Source organism: Nycticebus coucang, chromosome 9 (assembly GCF_027406575.1).
Source record: "Nycticebus coucang isolate mNycCou1 chromosome 9, mNycCou1.pri, whole genome shotgun sequence".
NCBI lineage: Eukaryota > Metazoa > Chordata > Mammalia > Primates > Lorisidae > Nycticebus > Nycticebus coucang.
The window spans coordinates 12,362,218-12,381,543 of record NC_069788.1 but is presented as its reverse complement, the minus strand read 5'-3'; the positions used below and the strand labels follow the sequence as shown (position 1 = coordinate 12,381,543).

The window sequence follows — 19,326 nt, the reverse complement described above, 5'->3', positions numbered from 1 at the left end:
TTTCTTTCTTATTCCCGGAATTACTCTTCTAAGATCACTTCCTCTTTATGTTTATTTTGGCCTTTCTCTTTAATATTGTAGTTTTAATTTTAATGCTATAGTGATCCCTGGTTAACTTTATAGAGGAGAAAACAAAACCAGGGCTTTAGAATGGATAACGGGGACTTCTCCGTGAGTGAGTGTGTGTGCACGTGTGAGAGCTATTTTTGAGTGGGAAACTGGGGAGTCAACTATTAGGACAGACAGTCTACCTGACACATGAAGAGGGTCTTCACAGGTCAACAACACCTCTGTTTCAGATTTATGGAAGAGTGCATTCTGCATATATAAAATAAACATTTCTTTTAAATGAAGACTTAGAAATTATCTCCTGTTTTTAATCACATTTCTCACTGTGTCCTGCCCTAGTATCTGCCATTTCTCATTTGCAGCTTCTCCTGGGAGGATCAGCCCCCTTCTTGATGGGAGGGAGGTTTCTTTCTTTTTTTTGACTTTTTTTATTAAGTCTTTTGTACATAGATCATAAATACATGTATGCCCATTTCAGTGTGTTGATTATTTGTACACGTTGGAGTGCTTACATCATACTAATCAGCATAGCTTTCATCTCATTTACCCAATTATAGCATTAGGACATTTGTGTTCTACACCTGATAGAACCAACTTGTACTTGCAAAGTGCTCCGTAGTTGTGGTCCCCTACTATCCCCCCACCCCCTCCCCATCCCTCGCCCTCCCCTTCCCTCCATCATAGCCTAAAGTTGTGTTTCATTTTTCTTTCTTTCTTTTTTTTTTATTAAATCATAGCTGTGTACATTGATATGATCATGGGGCATCATTCACTAGCTTCACAGACCGTTTGACACACTTTCATCACACTGGTTAACATAGCCTTCCTGGCATTCTCTCAGTTACTGTGCCAAGACACTTAGTGTGAGTTATTATAAATTGGTTTCACAGTAGTACCGAGTACATCGGATACTTTTTTTTTCCATTGCTGAGATACTTTACTAAGAAGAATATTTTCCAGCTCCATCCATGCAAACATAAAGGAGGTAAAGTCTTCATTTTTTTTACTGCTGCATAATATTCCATGGTATACATATACCACAATTTATTAATCCATTCATGGGTCGATGGGCATTTGGGTTTCTTCCATGACTTGGCTATTATGAATTGAGCTGCAATGAACAATCTGGTGCAAATATCTTTATTGCCAAATGATTTTTGGTCCTTTGGATATACACCTAGAAGAGGATTTGCAGGATGATTTCTTTCTCATCTGTGGTTTGAGCTACAGCTAGCTCCATTTTATTTCATTTTCCATACTTTTTTTCCATAAATGTAGAAATTTCTAGAACTTTTGAAACTCCCTTCCTTAAAGCTCCTTTTTTGGTTGCTTTGTAACTATACTTACTGTGATTTAAATGGAATCTCACTGTGTTATTTTAAATTTGAAACATTTGTGGGAGTATAGAACTTGGGGGTCATTATTAAATCCTTAGATTTTAACTACATAACTGCTATTGTTCAGTTACAATTTGGCATCCCTTTTCAGGAGCAACTTTGCAAAATATATTATACAAAAAGCCTTAACTTTTAGCACACAGTGATTATAGCAGAAGAACTTTAAATATGCTCTTCATCAAACACTTTGACTTTTTCCACTATTTTTTTAAATGACTTTAAATACCAAAACAGCTTGATCAACACAATTTTCACTTCAGACTTCTGTGTTTACATTAAAGACTATAAGCAGTTTAAGGGTTCTGTAAATGATGTGCCACCTCCATACAGAATAATTTTTAAATATTGAACTGTTTGGAATTACATGGAATTACTTGGAGCCAGAATGCAAAGCTGTAGTGGAATCTCAGTTGCTTTAAGTTTGCATAGAAAATTAAACAAAAATGCTAATAGAGGAACAGTAGAATTGGGAGTGCTTTACTCGTTAAGAAGAAATAGTCTATGATATATTTTATCTTTCATAAATCCAGGAGTGTATTTTATAAACTTCTGAAGGGAAAAAACGGAAATAGCAACAACAACAACATAAGCTTAGGAGACACCCCTGCCCATATGTACCAACACCCACAGGAACTAAAGAAAACTCACTCATTCTCACCTTTTCTGCTATCTGCTATTTCCTATCTCATGTACTTTTTTCCACAAAGTTGAAATGTTACTTTGATAATTTTGTCCATACTTTTTGCTGGAGTGACTGCTTCCCCTAATAAAGTACAGGAAATGTGTAAATAGTATTGAGAAAATGTAGCAACTATAAGATTTCTAGTCTTTTTATTTTTTTTTCATGTTTTCCAAACTGGTAGTATAATAATTTTTTGATGGTACCATAATAATTTGTTAAAATACACTAAATTAAATGAACATTAGTCTCAAAGTTTACCTGCAAAAATGTAGAATAAAAATTTAATCACAAAATCTTTTGCCTTTTTTATACCTTCATATTATATTTATTCCTTATAATACTAATAGATGGACCTTATTAGCAAGCCATGTGTGTTAATATAAGGATTCTGAACCTCATCACAAATCACCTTAGTAACATCATCAAAAGGGAATCTAAGGCACATTTATTTTGCTCTGATATTTAAACATTTCATGCGAGACCAGGGGTAAAGTATTTCTCCCATCTGACACCATTGTTCCCATGCTACACTCATGGTTTTATCTATGAATTCCCTAAATATGTAGATATAAAGTAGGAATGTTGTCATTTTTGTTTTTCTGGGTAAACAATTCCTGTGAGTTTTATGAAATAGTTTACTGTATTGCTTAAGGATTAATCGGAAAACATAGAATAAAATTATAGCAAAAGATCAAAATACAGTTTTCAGTTCACTTTTCTGATGTATGGTATAAAGTTTCAGAAGTCAAGTAACATCACAATAATCTTTCATTCGAGTCTGGCTTTGATTGCTTCACATCTGTGCATCGTTAAGGTAAGTTATTGCACACACATTCTTCAGATTAGTTTGGGATGCATCCAGGGTGTTTAATCAGGGTATAATCTTGATTAGAAAGTATATTGGTGTGTTTTAATTTAATGACATATTTGTGGTAGACAGAGTTATGCCTCACTCTCTTTTTTTTAAGGAATCTGTTAAAAAAGTCTCCCCACCTCATTCTTGGATTTTCTATAGCTCCAGGCAAACATAGCACTTAATACTAAATTGTTGTAATCTCATATATTTTTCTTTACTTTATAGCTCATAAAAGCAGTTTATTTTTTATTGGTAAGCATAATAGCATGAATAATTTATATTAGTAAAAGTAGATATTGGGAGGTAATATTTTAATAAAAATAAATATTTAAAAATTTACAGTTAATTTTATTTTACATTTAGAGGGTAGATTAATCACACAGTTAATTTTTAAAATGCAAATTTTTTAATGTTGTGGTACACGAGGATATAATATATAAAAAAAAAGTATGGAGTTAAAACATTCTGGGTGAAGGGGCACACTTATAATTTTGACCTGAAATGCACAAAACAAACTATGTAACCAAACCTGTGTCCTGAAATTTAAAAAAAATAGACAAAAATCAGCTCGGCGCTTGTAGCTCTGTGGCAAGGGCGCCAGCCCCATACACCAGAGCTGGCAGGTTGGAATCCAGCCTGGGCCTGCCAAACAACAATGACAACTACAAACGAAAAATGGCTGGACGTTGTGGTGGGTGCCTGTAGTCCCAGCTACTTGGGAAGCTGAGGCAAGAGAATCACTAGAGCCCAAGAGTTGGAGGTTGCTGTGAGCTGTGACACCACAACACTCTACCCAGGGCAACATAGTGAGACTATCTCATAAAAAAAAAAAAAAAATCAATGAAACAAAACAAATGAATAAACAGTATTTAAAAAATATCATTTAAAGTACCTTTTCTGCTTTTATTCAGCTTATTATAACCTTTTGAATAAATTGGAAATGAAATTCATTACAAACTTTAACCTTAATTAATAATACATTTTATTTGCTTTTACTGGTCATGTAGCAATTCTGCATATATTCAACATTTGGAACTTGCCCAAATCTGGTAATTAGTTTGTATTGACCAATTTTAATAACATTTAAAAATGTGAAGCAATGAAAATAAGATTGTGATAATATTACTAGAAAATATTCAGATATACAATAAACAATATTCTTTTTCTTTCTATCCGTATTATTATACTCTTGCCTTTTTATTTGGTTTAATTAAATTTTAGAACTTTGTGATAATTGCAAATTTTATTGTTTTAAAGAAAATGCATATTTCTCTAAGTGTGCCTTGATATATTTGTAGAAAAGAACCTACTTTTGATGATGAGTAATAATTTGCTTATTAGTTTAAGAAATAAAATATTTTATTTTTTTAAAGACAGGATCTCTTCTGGAATTTAGAGGCAGAATCACAGCACATTGCATCCTCAAACTCCCAAGCTGGAGCCATCTTCCTTCCTGTTTTAGCCTCCCAAGTAGCTGGGTTTACAGGCATGTGCCAGCATGCCTGGCTAATTTTTAATTTTTTTATAAAGATGAGGTGCTAGTATGTTTCTCAGGCTGGTCTTGAACTCCTGGGCTCAAGTGACCCTCCTGCCGAAGCCTCCCAAGGGGCTTGAGCCACTACACCTGGTCAGTAATACAAATTTAATATGTCCTTGGTTGACATAAAATAATCACTGTTTCATAAGAATCTTCTCGGATGACACGATTTAAGATCTTATCACTGTTGTAGCAGCTAATGAAATAATCAAAAAAGAAACACATCCCTTGTCCCCATCCAGGTCTCTGTATAGAGGAGGCTCAGTGTCACTGTTTATGAAAGACCCTGACCTCGGAGTATTGGATTTTTAATGCCATCCTTGATATGTTCAAGCAATCAGAACTTCTAAGATATTTTATTTATATGCTTTGCAAAATACAGCCTTATTTAGCACTTTAAATTGAAGTTACATTTCATAAACTATTTTGTACAGGCTCATGCAGTGAATTGTCATCGTGTTTTAACATCTTAGTAAATGGGAATTCTGTGACAGTGAGTGTAATACTTTGTGCAGGTGCTACACATCACCTCTTTTGTGAACCTAATCCATTTCATGTTTATAACCTGATGAAGTTTAAAGGAATGAATTAACCTTCATCAGTCTTAAATTTTCTATAGTAAATATTTCTGTTAAACCTTAGCTTTTCCTGTATTATTAGCTCCTTTGAGTTTTCTTGCTTGGAATCCAGTTCTTAACAGTTCATCTATAATATGTTTTTTAAATGTATTAATTTTCTCCCTCTTTTTCTTATTCTCATTTTAACTTTTCCTTTGTCTTATTCTCTGGCTACAGTTATAGTTTCTCCCCCATTTATACGAATGTTTTCAGGAGTACGCGTTCTTCTTTCGACCTGGCAAACCCTTCTTTTACTCTGTCCTATTGCTTCTCGGTTAATGTAACTAAGATTTAGTCATCCTTATGCAGTGTTTTTGAGTATTTGTTGATTGAGTCAGTACTTGTGAAAATGAGGGCCTACAGTTCATAATTAGCCTTTTCTGAGGATGCTGTTTCTAAACTACAAAAAATTAAAAATGAAAAACCTGAAATGCATTCAGGGACAAGAAACTGAGGCATTAAGGTGAAGCCCTCGCACAGCAGTTCTCAACCTGTGGGTTGCGACCGCTTTGTAACAATGAAAATACATGGCGGCAGGAGGAAGGTTGAGAACCACTGCCCTGGCACAAAGCAGCAGAGGTCCAAAGGTATTTGACAAGAAGGCCCATGGGCCTGCTGCACCTGTCTTTGCTCTGTGACGGCTAGTTGCTGCTGTTACTGCTTGTTCATTATTTTTATTATGATCATCCTCGTTATTATATTCATTTCAAATCTCAACAAGGGGAGGGTGGTTATATCGGTTTAAGTGATGACACATCTTACAATTTATCAGTGGATATGTTCTAAATGACTGTTCCAAAGTAGCTCTCCTAGGGAAGTATTACCCTGGAGTGTTCACATATGAATAAACCAACCCTCAGATTTATTGCTTTAGCAGATATGTACATGGAGAATTATATTTTAGAGCATAAAATACTCTTGAGCTTAGTTTACTACTAAGAAACTAGAGGATATGTGCAGCTTTACCGTTTCTTTTGTGTACACTTTGTTTGTTCCACAGTAATACTTTGATATTGACTTTAATAATGTGATTGTTATTAAGACAGACATCTTTTAAATGCTTTGAGATACTCAGGTTTATATAGTAAATATTAATTCTATAGCTCCTCACAACATTTTTCTAATCAATAACCCTGCTTAGAACATGTTTTACTAACACATATTTTAAATAAAACTTCAGAGTCAATTATACAAAATATGACATATACATAGTAAAAAAACTCAGAATTGTCAAATTAGAAATGCCAAGAAAAAACTATCCTGGGTTGTCCAGAGGCGCTCTGGTCCCAAACGGGTCCCCTCCCAGACAATTAAATACTTGACTGTTGACTTGTGGGAGGATCATTTTCACAAGAAATTGGCAAGGGTGAAGATGAAGACCATGCTTTTTATTTTCTTTCCTTAAAGGTACTTTAAGTATTGACAATAAATTATTTCCAAATACTTAGTAACATGGAAAATTCATATTATTCTCTCTTCTTCAAATAGGTAATGTGGGTATGCAATTTATGTCGAAAGCAACAGGAAATCTTAACCAAATCAGGGGCATGGTTCTTCGGAAGTGGCCCTCAGCAGCCAAGTCAGGATGGAACCCTGAGTGACACAGCCACGGGTGCTGGTTCTGAGGTGCCCAGAGAAAAGAAAGCAAGACTCCAGGAGCGGTCGCGGTCTCAGACACCCTTGAGCACAGCCGCTGCCCCCTCCCAGGACACGGGTCCTCCCAGCGCACCTCCAGACAGGAGCAAAGGGGCTGAACTTTCACAGCAAGCCCTGGGACCCGAACAGAAGCAGGCTTCAAGGTCTAGAAGTGAACCTCCAAGGTAAAAGTTCATTAATCCTGTACACAGAAGGCAAGGTTTTGCTTTCAGAGCAAACACATTGTCAATCATTTAGCTTCTAGTAAGAGGAGTATGTGAAAAGCGTGTTTCTGAGGCTCTGGGTCTGCTTTTCTTTCATATCACACACGTGTTGCCTGCCTGTGTAAACATAAGCTAAGTCACTCCACTGAGCTGTTGGCTTCCAACCTTGAACTCAGGAAAACTCTTAGATAATTTTTTATTTATAAAACTAGTCTTTTTTTTTTTAAATTAAAGTGTGCTCTGATAGAATATGATAGAGGGAACCTTACTTTTTTGGAGTGTGTGTGGGCGTAACAGAGAAGCCTTCTTGGAGGGCATTTCTTTTATGCTGAGCTCTGAAGAGTGACTAGGGGTGTAGAGGGCTCCCAGTATCTGCACAGGCTGCAGCCTGAAGGCACAAGCGCAGTGCAAGAGGCCTCCTAAAGGACGGCCATCGGCTGGAGTGCCAGTGGCAGAGGGAAAGGAGGCTGGGGAGGTAGGGAGAGGACAGGTTAAACTTCATAGATTTTATTATAGGCATAATGGAAAGCCACAGAAGATTGAAACAGGAGCTAATATGATCAGATAATTCCCTTCAATTTGAGATTCATTCATTCACAGAACGTATTTATGGCCAGACACGATGCTATGCACTAGGAAACCGTGTTAACAAGGAGAACATTGCTCTCGTCTTCATGAGGCTCATGGTGTGGGGCACTGGATTAATCCTAGGAAGGCTCCTGAACCCCTTTTCACACAAAACCTATATGATAAGATCAAGGACTTCAAAGTTAAACGGGTCTGGAGTCTAGTCTTGGCTCTGTCACTATAGGCAGTTAACAACCCACCTTGCAGGGTGCAGCAGGTATTAGAGAACATTTGTTCACAAGCTGGTATATGGCAGGCAGTCCGTAAATGTAGCTCTCATTCAAGCCAGTAGATCCTGTGTATTCACTAAAAACAAACACTGTGGCAGGAACCAAAGGCTATAAAGACAGTTAGGACATGGTCCTGGGTCATGTTTGTGAGAGGTCTGAGGGAAGAGTCCATAAAATATCCCAGGGAAGAGAGAGTCCTAAGAAATTAACCTGGAGGCCTGATTTGATCAAAGCTAGAAACTCAGATAGTGTGTACTGTGGGAGTTCCAGGAAACAGGATGCGACTTGGGATTTAATCTTTATTAGATATCCAGGTGTGGTAGAGGAGGTAGACAGGGTAGAAGAGGCCGTCACAAGAAGAGAGACTCTTGTGTGCTTAAACTATTTGGAGATGAGACAGAAAGGACACCAGAGACACTTCAGGAAGGTAAAATTAATAGCTTTTGGTGACAAACTGTTTTGCATGAGGAAGAGACAAAAATAGTGAAGGTACAGTTTGAGACTAGATAGAAAATGGTATCTTTAAATAAGATAGAGAATTGGGAGCTGTAAAGTTTTCTAAAGAGAAAAGAGTTCTGTTTTTACATATGGGGAAAACTACAAAAATGTCAAGAATGAGGACTGACGTTTTACACCTGATCTTGGCCAAAGGCCAAGAAGCAATTGTTGTTTTGACTTTTTAATTGAAATTTGAAGACAGCTGATAGGGGAAATACCTTTACTGATGATGTAAATACATAAGGAGGTAAGAGGAATTGGGGAATGTGGAAGCAGGAAGAGAGGCAGGTGGTGGTAAGTGGTTGGGCAACTTCAGGGAGAAGCAAGATTGAAAGAATAGTAAGTCTCCTCAACTTAAATTATTGAGGAGTTCTTTACCATACTTCGTGCACTGATCATGAGCTAGTGCAAACAAAACAAAGGTAGAGCTGAGAAAAAGTGTAACTAGTAGAGCAAAGAATCAGAGGCTAGAGAGCTCCTTCCACTGGCACAATACCATACCCTTTCAAAAAGCATTCCCTGATGCCATCACTTTTAATCCTCACAGGAACTCTGCAAGGTAAGCATAACTTAACAGCATTTCAAGAAATGTAAATAGATTCAGTACAAACTTCTAACAAGAGGAACTATGCCTGAGAAACTATTAAATGTTTGTAGCACAGTTGTCATTCTTATGAAAACTCTCCTTGACAGGGGTATAATACATGCTCCTAGCATCATCAAACTGCAACCCCACCCTGGCAGTTCCACCTTCAGATCTAAATCCTTTCACTTCAAAGGACCATCGTGATCTAAAAAATGCCTCAAGCTGAACTCACCATGTTTGTTTTGTTTCCCTGTGACATCTGAAACCATTTATACCCTTTCTACCATCACCAGCCTCTCCCAAAACTCACCCCACAATGTATCTTAGCAACTACTAGTTTTGTAACCCACAGTAGAAACTATCCCACTTTTCCCAACTTGTATCTTTTTCTCCGTTTTCATTCATGACATCTGCTTTTGGGCTTCCAATCAAATGATGTTCTCTCTGGAGAGCCTCCCTGTGGACCTTAACAATTCCACAAATAGCCTTAGTTTGCCTCCATTTATAATTACACATTAGATCATATAGTATCAGAACATTTAGTCAAGGCTCCTGATTTTGTTAACTTCTGGTATAATTGCTGGAATGTTCCAAAATCAGATGTACCCCGCTGTACAGAGGATGGTGTCGCGGACCGCCAGTTGAATGAGTCTCAGTCCGAGGGCTTTCAGGGCGAACGGCTCAGGTTGATTGGAAGGTCGACGCAGGGTGAATTGACAGACTACTAGACACCACAAGTGATGATGAAAGCAGCTGTACTTTACTGATTTTTAGGCATGGTATTTATACATTTTTGACAATGTCTTACAAACTACAAAAGATATTTTTATGACTTGCTGATGCTTACAAAGTTCTTATCGAGTTTTGTAGATGGGAGTAGTCAACCGTCTTTTCTTAGACAATGTTTCTGCCCGTAAGGGGGAACAAAGGACTGCTGCTTATCAGCAGTTACTCTTTTACTTCTCTTTATCTATGTTTAAACCTTCTTTCTTTGTAAAACTGCTTTGTTCACATATTGTATTTTTATATTTTTATATTTGATTATGATTTTTATGTTGTTAGTGAATTGATAGTGAATTATGTATATGTTTTAAGTGTATAGTGACAAAATTATAGAGAAAGCAATTTCATAGAAAACTTATTTCAAAGAAACAGTTTCAAAGGGACATAAGGTAGAGATAAGAGACCGGAGGGAGCGGGTATCTGGTAGGAACATCTTAACTTATCATCCCTGCATTCTCTTGATACATTGTTTCAATTAACTGACCTTTATGGTGGGAACGTGTTCCCTTGGAGACATTTAGTCTCCATTGTATAGATGAAGTCATGGATTAGTAAGTCATTATGTTTATTCTTAGTTTCTGAGGACATTCAAGCAACAATTAACCATTCAACTCAACAAACAAGTTTCAAACAGGTTTCAGGGTAAAGGTTATTCAGGCCTTTATGCCGCACCTCATGAATTCTTACGTTCACTAAAAGGCATGCTAGGCAACTTATGCGCTGCTGTCGCAGGCCAGGGGGACCGGGGGCAACGCTCCGGGGAGCACTCACCGCCTTACCACAGTTTTTACAACGCGGACAGAGCCATCCCGCCACGGCTTGATGCCGGGGGTGCGGCAGGATGGAAAGTAACAAGAGAATGGAACGTCTATAGGATTCAGTGCTAGCAAAACTCTTTTATCTCTGTCAGTGCTTTCAACAGCATGGAAAGAAAAGTAAAACTTGAAATTGTTTTCTTCTTTTGGGTTGTATCCTGAAGTAAGGAATAGGGAAAGGATACAGGAGAGGGAGAGTAACAGTTTCAAAAATTTGAGTATTTCTATGATTTTTATCCAAGGAAGATAAAATAAAAGCTATGGTTGAGCCATTTTTGCCCTAGCCAGCTCCATACAAAGTGTTTTGTTGCACCAATTCTTAAGTTAAGATTACTTTTGTTCTACTATTGAAGAAATGCTGTTAATTTCATTTCTGAAGTAGACCTATTTGTGTTCACATTTCTTTTTTTTTTTTTTTTTGTAGAGATAGAGTCTCACTGTACCGCCCTCGGGTAGAGTGCCATGACGTCACACGGCTCACAGCAACCTCTAACTCTTGGGCTTACGCGATTCTCTTGCCTCAGCCTCCTGAGCAGCTGGGACTACAGGCGCCCGCCACAACACCCGGCTATTTTTTTGTTGCAGTTTGGCCGGGGCTGGGTTTGAACCCGCCACCCTCGGCATATGGGGCCGGCGCCCTACTCACTGAGCCACAGGTGCCGCCCAAAACATTTGAGAATGGTGCTATTACCCTGAGTTCTTTCTTTCTTTTTTTTTTTTTTTCCAGTTTTTGGCCAGGGCTGGGTTTGAACCCGCCACCTCCCGCATGTGGGGTTGGTGCCCTATCCCTTTGAGCCACAAGTGTGCTCACATTTCTTTAAGTTTGTTACAATAAAAGGTTGTCTATATACTATCCAAATATCAAGTGTATATTTACTTTTGAAGTGATATGTACATTTTATCTTTTGCTCCTGCATTATTAGCATCTATATTAATTTCATCTAAAACGTTTTTTTTTGTTGTTTTTTTTTTTTGTAGAGACAGAGTCTCACTGTACCGCCCTTGGGTAGAGTGCCATGATGTCACACGGCTCACAGCAACCTCTACTCTTGGGCTTACGCGATTCTCTTGCCTCAGCCTCCGAAGTAACTGGGACTACAGGCGCGTGCCACAACACCCGGCTATTTTTTTGTTGCAGTTTGGCCGGGGCTGGGTTTGAACCCCCCACCCTCGGCATATGGGGCCGGCGCCCTACTCACTGAGCTACAGGCAGTCTTTGAATAACAAACAGTGGTTAACGGAAAATTTGTTCATTTGTTGAATTATTGATTTTTAAAATTTATCAATTTATAGGAAATTTAAAATGTGAAACCAATTGTTTACTTCCCTGAATATGTTGTGATGCAAGATAGATGCATTTGGAAAAATCTCACCTAACGTACAGGTATAACAGCTGTATGCCAATGCCAATCCCGTACCCAATAAACACTGATCCCAGAATAAATAGTACTATAATTTTACTAAAAAACCTATAGATTTTACATATCACTGTATAAGTAACTAAAAACACTTTAGTCACATTGTCTGCATGTTCTTTTCATTATATTTTCTTGTTTTGATGTGTGGCCGGGACAGATGTATTTGCTGCACTCACTGCATGCCTTCATGTATTTCTGCTTTGTCACACAGGGACAAAGGTAGAAGCAGCCTTTCTTTGGTTAAGCTTTTCATTGTCTCATAACTCTTCCTTTTGATTCAGTATGAAGTGTTCCTCTGTCACCACGCCTTGTCCTGAATTACACTCGCACATCCACAAAGGTTCATTGCCATATTTTTTTGTGGTGTACATTTTGGGTGCATTTTCTTACTTCACAGAGCTGTAATGCCAGATCTTTCAAAAAGTATTTTCTTTCCCATTTCTTCAAACAAAGTTGCCACCAATGGCTATTTGTTTCTCGAAAAATCACATATGATGTATGCTGCAGTAACTTACTAATGTCATACAGGGAGAGAAGGCAAATCTTAATTGTTATCAGATAGTTTTTCATGGATGCTGGCTTGAGTTCTAGAGGCAAATTCCTTTGATCAGTGCAAACAGTACTCACGGTGGCCATATTCTCTTAGAGCACGTTTGAAAGCCAGGGTGATGGAAGTAAACTGTCCATGTTAATATTCCTTTCGGACTGATCCAAATGACAGTTCTGAACTAGTCTTTTTACAATCTTGGAGCCACTACTGTAATTTCTTAGAAAGTTCTTGGATTTCCCTGCATATGGCTCTGACACAAATCACCACAATTTTGTTTGAATATGTCCTTACACAACTCTTCGACTAGGTATAGTTTCTGGTTTGTAATCTTGACAACTAAATCCACAGTTTCACTATCAATAAATAGCTCCATCTGATGGAGTTTGGGGTTCTATTTCTGATGGTACTCCTGGGTGAGTCCTCATAAAATTAGTGGACTGTTGTCTCCCCTAATCCTTTATCAGCTGTGAGTTCACGTCATTCTTGGTGTCTCTCTTGAAGGCCTGGTCTTCTCTTCGCTCTCTACTTTGCATTTCTTCTCCTCCATTGTGGTCATCACCTTCTTCTTCCTCCTCACTCTCTCTCAGAATGATAATTTCGTGTTCCACCTCTATGAATTATTTTTTTTTTTTTGTAGAAACAGAGTCTCACTGTACTGCCCTAGGGTAGAGTGCCATGAGGTCACACGGCTCAGAGCAACCTCCAACTCCTGGGCTTATGCGATTCTCTTGCCTCAGCCTCCCGAGTAGCTGGGACTACAGGCGCCCGCCACAACGCCCAGCTATTTTTTTGTTGCAGTTTGTCGGGGGCTGGGTTTGAACCCGCCACCCTCGGTATATGGGGCCGGTGCCCTACTCACTGAGCCACAGGCGCCGCCCCTATGAATTATTCTTGTTCACTCTCTGGACTAATGAAAACGTCTTCATCATTTCCTTCAAAATCTATCAGTTCTCCCTTTATCTCAGCTACTAACAAATTCTATTGCCTCTTCACCTTATTTGTTGTCTCTATCAGGAGGAAAAAGTCATTGCTTGACACATGTGGATTTACAGAATTATTGGATATTCTGTATTTTCAGTCATATCTACTTTGATCTTCACCCAACAAATAACACTGCTTACCAACTTCACTATGAAAAATGCTTTTAAAAAAAGAATGCCCCTTGGGCGGCGCCTGTGGCTCAGCGGGTAGGGCGCCGGTCCCATATGCCGGAGGTGGTGGGTTCAAACCCAGCCCCGGCCAAATTAAAAAAAAAAAAAAAAGAATGCCCCCTTTTCCTGGAAAGGAGACCACAACTCATCTCTGCTGATATGAAAGTGTCCAGAACTGCTGATCCAAGAGTGCTGACGTTGGAGCGTGTTGCTGACAGGTGGTTAAGGCTCTCATAACACAAGACATAAATAGTGGAACAGCAGCTCCCCACAAAAACAAATACACAACAACAAAACCAAGGTGGGGTTAGTCCCTACCGCCCCCCTCAGCATGCAGCTGTTAAGTGCTCCTTTATAATCTTGAGTATCAGAGACTGAATTGTAACTAATTACAAGAATTACGATGATTTAAACCGAATGAGAAGGAAAATGTTTCTTAGGTCTGGTCTTTAAGTTTTATAAACTGCACTTCTTCTCGCCCTTCCCTTGTACACCACAGAAAGAAGACGCCAGGGCTTTCGGAGCAGAATGGCAAAGCAGCCCCGAAGAGCGAGCGGAAACGCGCGCCGAAGACCTCGCCGCAGCCCGGGGAGGGGGCCCCGGACGAACGCGAGCGGAAGGAACGGCGGGAGAGCCGGAGGCTGGAGAAGGGCCGGTCGCAGGACTACCCCGACGTGCCGGAAAAACGAGACGAGGGCAAGGCGGCGGCCGAGGAGAAGCAAAGGAAAGAGGAGGAGTACCAGACGCGGTACCGCAGCGACCCCAACCTGGCGCGGTACCCGGTGAAGCCGCCGCCGGAGGAGCAGCAGATGCGCATGCACGCCCGGGTGTCCCGCGCCAGGCACGAGCGGCGCCACAGCGATGTGGCGCTTCCGCGCACCGAGGCGGGCGCCGCGCCGCCTGAGGGCAAGGCGGGCAAGCGCGCGCCGGGCCCCGCCAGGGCCTCGCCGCCGGACTCGCCGCGCGCCTACCCGGCCGAGAGGACCGCGGAGGCCCGGGCGGCCAAGCCGCCAACGAACCACAGCCCGCCGGCGCCCCGGCACGGCCCGGCCCCCGCCGAAGCCGCGGAGCTCAAAGCCCAGGAGCCCCTCAGGAAGCAGAGCCGCCTGGACCCCAGCTCGGCGGTGCTCATCCGCAAGGCCAAGCGCGAGAAGGCGGAGACCATGCTGCGCAACGACTCGCTGAGCTCCGACCAGTCCGAGTCCGTGCGGCCCTCCCCGCCCAAGCCGCACCGGCCCAAGAGGGGCGGCAAGAGGCGGCAGATGTCGGTGAGCAGCTCGGAGGAGGAGGGCGTGTCGACGCCCGAGTACACCAGCTGCGAGGACGTGGAGCTGGAGAGCGAGAGCGTCAGCGAGAAAGGTAAAGGGGCAGGCGCCGCGCTGGGACCGTGTGCGCGCGGGCGGGGCGGGCTGTAGGGGGCGGGGCCTCAAAGGGGGAGGGTCGTCCGAGGGGCGGGGCCGCAAAGGGGGCGGGGCGGACGGGGGATGTGGTTTCGTTTACTTATTTGTGAGGTTTTAAAACATAACCACAGGCGAAAATAATGGTGACAAGAGCTTTTTGTGATTTTGTGTCCTGTCATTCTGGGAATTTCTGTGTGCAGTCTTAGATTTCTTAGGTATTGTTTTGGGTGGATTTATTGTTCTCGGGAAAATAACTTCTAAAAAATGAAAAGTGATGCCTTATAAAGGGAAAGGTACATTTAAAAAAATCAGTGGTGTAATATTCTAATCACCAAGCTAGCAATTTTCTTTTGAAAATTTCAAATTAATCTTTCTCACAATTTGTGAAGAAATTGGACTATACAGGTACACTTAATATGGATTTTTAAAATAAAATTTTTAAAGATTTGCAACAATTTGAAAAGTCTTTCAGATGGATGTGTGGCCTCGGAATATCTTTTTTTTTTTAAAGTAAAAGGTAGGTTGTGAGTGCATAAAATGTAAGAGATATTTTATTATAAAAGTTAAATTTTATGAAAACTTGCACAAGTTCATACAAGCCATACATGGCACCATCTGCAGTTGAGAGAGATGTAAATACATCTAAAGATGCAACATTAAATAATGCCTAAAATTAACTCTGGTACATACTATACTACTATAATGGTTTCATAGTCTTCTCCTGCGAACTTATGTGTTGTGAGCATCTGCTTAAAATTCTGGGTGACCCTCATAACCTATTCACCTCACATGAGCAATAAAGTGATCTTTCCTGTTCCTTGCATGTTTTTCATGATATTTAGTGCAATGCTATAAACTTTAATAACACCACAAGATCCATATGAAATGCCAGTAGTGATGCTTGAAGTGGTTCCAAGAAGTAAAGAAAAGTAATAATCTTACCCGATAAAGTTGAATTGCTTGATTGCTTCATACATGCCATAGATTGAAGTCTACAGCTGTGTTTGCCCACTGTTTCAAGTTAAGGACCAATGTTGAAAGGATATTTGTGAAGCTGTTGTTGCAGCTGGCCAATTGGCATGAAAATGTTGTACTTTTTGCAGAATACCTTCTTGTCTTGTATTGAAAAATGCAGCTTTTATGTGGGAATGGGATTACTATAAGAAGTGCATATTTAAAGACTCTAATATGATTTAAGAAAAAGCTAAGTCATTCTATTGATGGAGTATACCAAAAGGGAGATGAAGGACCTAAAGGTAGAGAATTTAATGCCAGCAAAGGATGGTTTGATTGTATTAGAAAGAGGTTTAACTTTAAAAAAAAAAAAAATCAAGAAAATAGGAGAAGCAGCTTTTGTCCACTAAGAGGCAGCAAATAAGTTATCAGTTGCCATTAAGAAAATGACAGGAGAAAGGATATCTACCTGAACAGATTTTTGATGCAGACAGAAGTGTCCTATTCTGGAAACAAAATGTCACAAAGGATAATTATTAGTAAGGAAGAAAAGCAAGGTCCAGGATTTAAGGCAGGAAGGAACAAGGTAACTATGCCATTGTACAAATGCTGTCAGTTCACACATGGTTAACACTGCCTAAATGTTAAAGCTGCTAACCCTGAGCCTTCAAGGGAAAAACACCAGGTGCCAGTCTTTTGTTTGTACAACAAGAAGGCCTTTTTCTGGACTTACTTTGTTACCATGTTGGAGTGGAGGTTTTTCCATGTTCTTGGTGTTCCTCAGGAAAAGAATTTCAGGATGTAACACATAAGCCAAGCAAGCAACACTTTTATTGGAGTGAAAGTACACTCTCAGTAGAAGAGGGAGGCTCAAAGGAGAGCAGCTGTGCTGAGAGAAAGTGGGTTTTGATCTTTTAAGGTCTAATTAATTGAGGGGAGGAATATTCAAGGCCAAAGGCCTTGATAAGAATGTGGGTAGTAATTCCTAAAAGTGTATTCTCTCCCATTTTTATACTTCATTGGGTTGTTTAGAACTATCATAGTAATTTCAAGGATAGAGAAATTTAAAACCATAATATAAATAATATACTTAGCCAATGTTCATGGAAGGTGGCAGAGATTGCTGAAAAACCAAAGTAGGTTCTTGCCTGTGGTCATCAGTCCCTCTAGTTAGCTTCTGCTTGAGGGTTGTTAAATATCTGCACCTAATCATCAAGCACCTGCTCTAGTCTTGTGTTGTAGTCTCCTACTCTAACAGTCCCATTGGTGATCTGTCTGTGAAGTTTCAAGTTACCTTTTCAGTAAGGGATTGCCTTTCAGTGTTCTTTTGATATACGAAAATGCCCCTGGCTAACCAGAACTCTATTAGGTTAATACCAAAGGCATTGAAGTAGTCTACATGCCCCGGCAAACTAAAGTTTCTGTATCAGGGGATCATGGGGACTTCTAAGGCTCATTACACATGATATTCTATGGAACTGATTGCTAGTGTTATGGAACATGACCCTGATAGAGAACATCATGAAATTCTGGAAGGATTACACCATTGTTCCAAAAAAAGCCGTGAAAATCACCAAGCCCCAAACAATAAATTCCTGGTAGAGAAAATGGTATCCAGATGTTGTACATGACTTCACAACAAACAAGGAAATTATGAAAGAGATTATGAATTTGGTAAAAAATAAATGTTGGGGGAGGGGTCAAGTGTTTGAAAATATAGAACAGATTTTGCAAAAATTCTGGAACTAGGAGACACCACACCAGAGAATTAATGAAGATGACTGATGCAGGGGCATGCTTCTGAACCAGTGCTGGATGGTAAGGAAGACGTAGAGACGGCAGTGCTGGAAAGCATATCAACTTTAGACAGTCTGGCCACATTCCGATTAGTCAAGACTTTTGACTTTTATGACAGGGTCCCTTTATAATAAAGGCATTAAAACTAAAGCAAACAGTGTAAAAATGGATTGGTGCCTTATAAAAAACACTTTTAGAGAAATGAAAAAGCAAGAGAGTCAGACGGAAATTCTGATGTGCCTCATTTCTGTAAAGTTATGCCATGTGCACCTTCCTTCCTGCCTCTCTTTCTACCTTCTCCACCTCTTCCACCTCCCCTGCTCCCGAGACAGCAAGACCAACCCTTTTCCTTCCTACTCCTCAGCCTACTCAACGTGACGATGACGAACAAGGATGAAGACCTTTACGTGGGTCACTATGAAAATTTTGAGATGGACTGTGTTTCAGTCCATTATTACACTTCCAAGAAACACAGTCAACAGTGTTCTTTCTGATTCACCCGTGCAACTTGTTCACCTTATTGGTGTTTCTGGGAAGGCTTTATTTGTTTCCATCCACACAGATTTTAAGTTTCTTGATTTTTGTGCATCCTAGAATTTTCATAACATGTATGATGATCAACTTTCACTTAATGAATAGTAAATATTCGTTCATTCAAAATTTATGATTTTATTAATAACATTTGATTTCCTCTGCCTTACTTTATTATAAGAATATAGGAAGAGGGCAAGATGGCTGACTAGAGATATTGCTTGTCAGAGCATCCTAGAGTTAGGGAAAGGTTTCAGATAAAGGGGGGGCGGGCTGGGCTTAACTCTGGTATAGTTTGGAGGAGGAGGTTCTGGAGACTTCATGGAGAGAAACTGCAAGCAGAACAGGAACAAGAAAAAAGAGGAGAAGAAACAGTGAGATCAAACCCATTGAGGCTCAGAGCACAGTGAAGGGTAAGGGGGATCCATGTCTCCTTCCCACACACCTTCATTAACCAGCGAGGACTGAGTTGTTTGGAAGCTTTTCCACCCTCATGAGCCTGGGTCCTGCTGCAACTACTGAATCGTGTGGAAAACTGTGATCCTGGAGTTTGGACATCTTGTGCAGTCTTCCTTCCATGGAGGAGGACTGAAGGAGTTAGGATCCCAGCTTTCTTCTGTTTAGACTCTTCCTCTCATGCCCCACCCCTTCCTACTTCAGCCAGGAGGGGAGATTGAGATTTGGGGAGCGGTTTCCTCTCATCAGCTATGGTGTCCACCAGTCTGGGGTTTCTGTGGAGAGTAGGGCCCACAACATTCCCCTTGGAGACCTGCAGTGGACCCAGGGGTGCCCATCTCAGAGTTCTCAGCCTGCTGGTAGTCCACAGAGACTCACGCCAATGAGTCAGATACACAGGTGCCATCCATCCCATGACCCTTGGAGGGTTGCTAGAGATCATGAGGGAGAGATCTGAGAGCTTGATTCAGGAGGCAAGGGACTCCAAGTGAACAGAACAGACTGAAGAATGTA

General features: G+C 40.4%; 1 protein-coding gene across 18 annotated transcripts in view; it reads left to right on the top strand.

Moving 5' to 3' along the window:
* RIMS1 (regulating synaptic membrane exocytosis 1) overlaps positions 1-19,326 on the top strand; it is a 546,022-nt gene that overhangs the window by 278,154 nt on the left and 248,542 nt on the right. For all 18 annotated transcript variants that reach the window (XM_053601816.1, XM_053601832.1, XM_053601824.1 and 15 more), the window contains 2 exons: positions 6,647-6,978; positions 14,175-15,034. In XM_053601816.1, the coding sequence (XP_053457791.1) occupies positions 6,647-6,978; positions 14,175-15,034 (1,192 nt within the window). The remainder of the gene's footprint in view (positions 1-6,646; positions 6,979-14,174; positions 15,035-19,326) is intronic.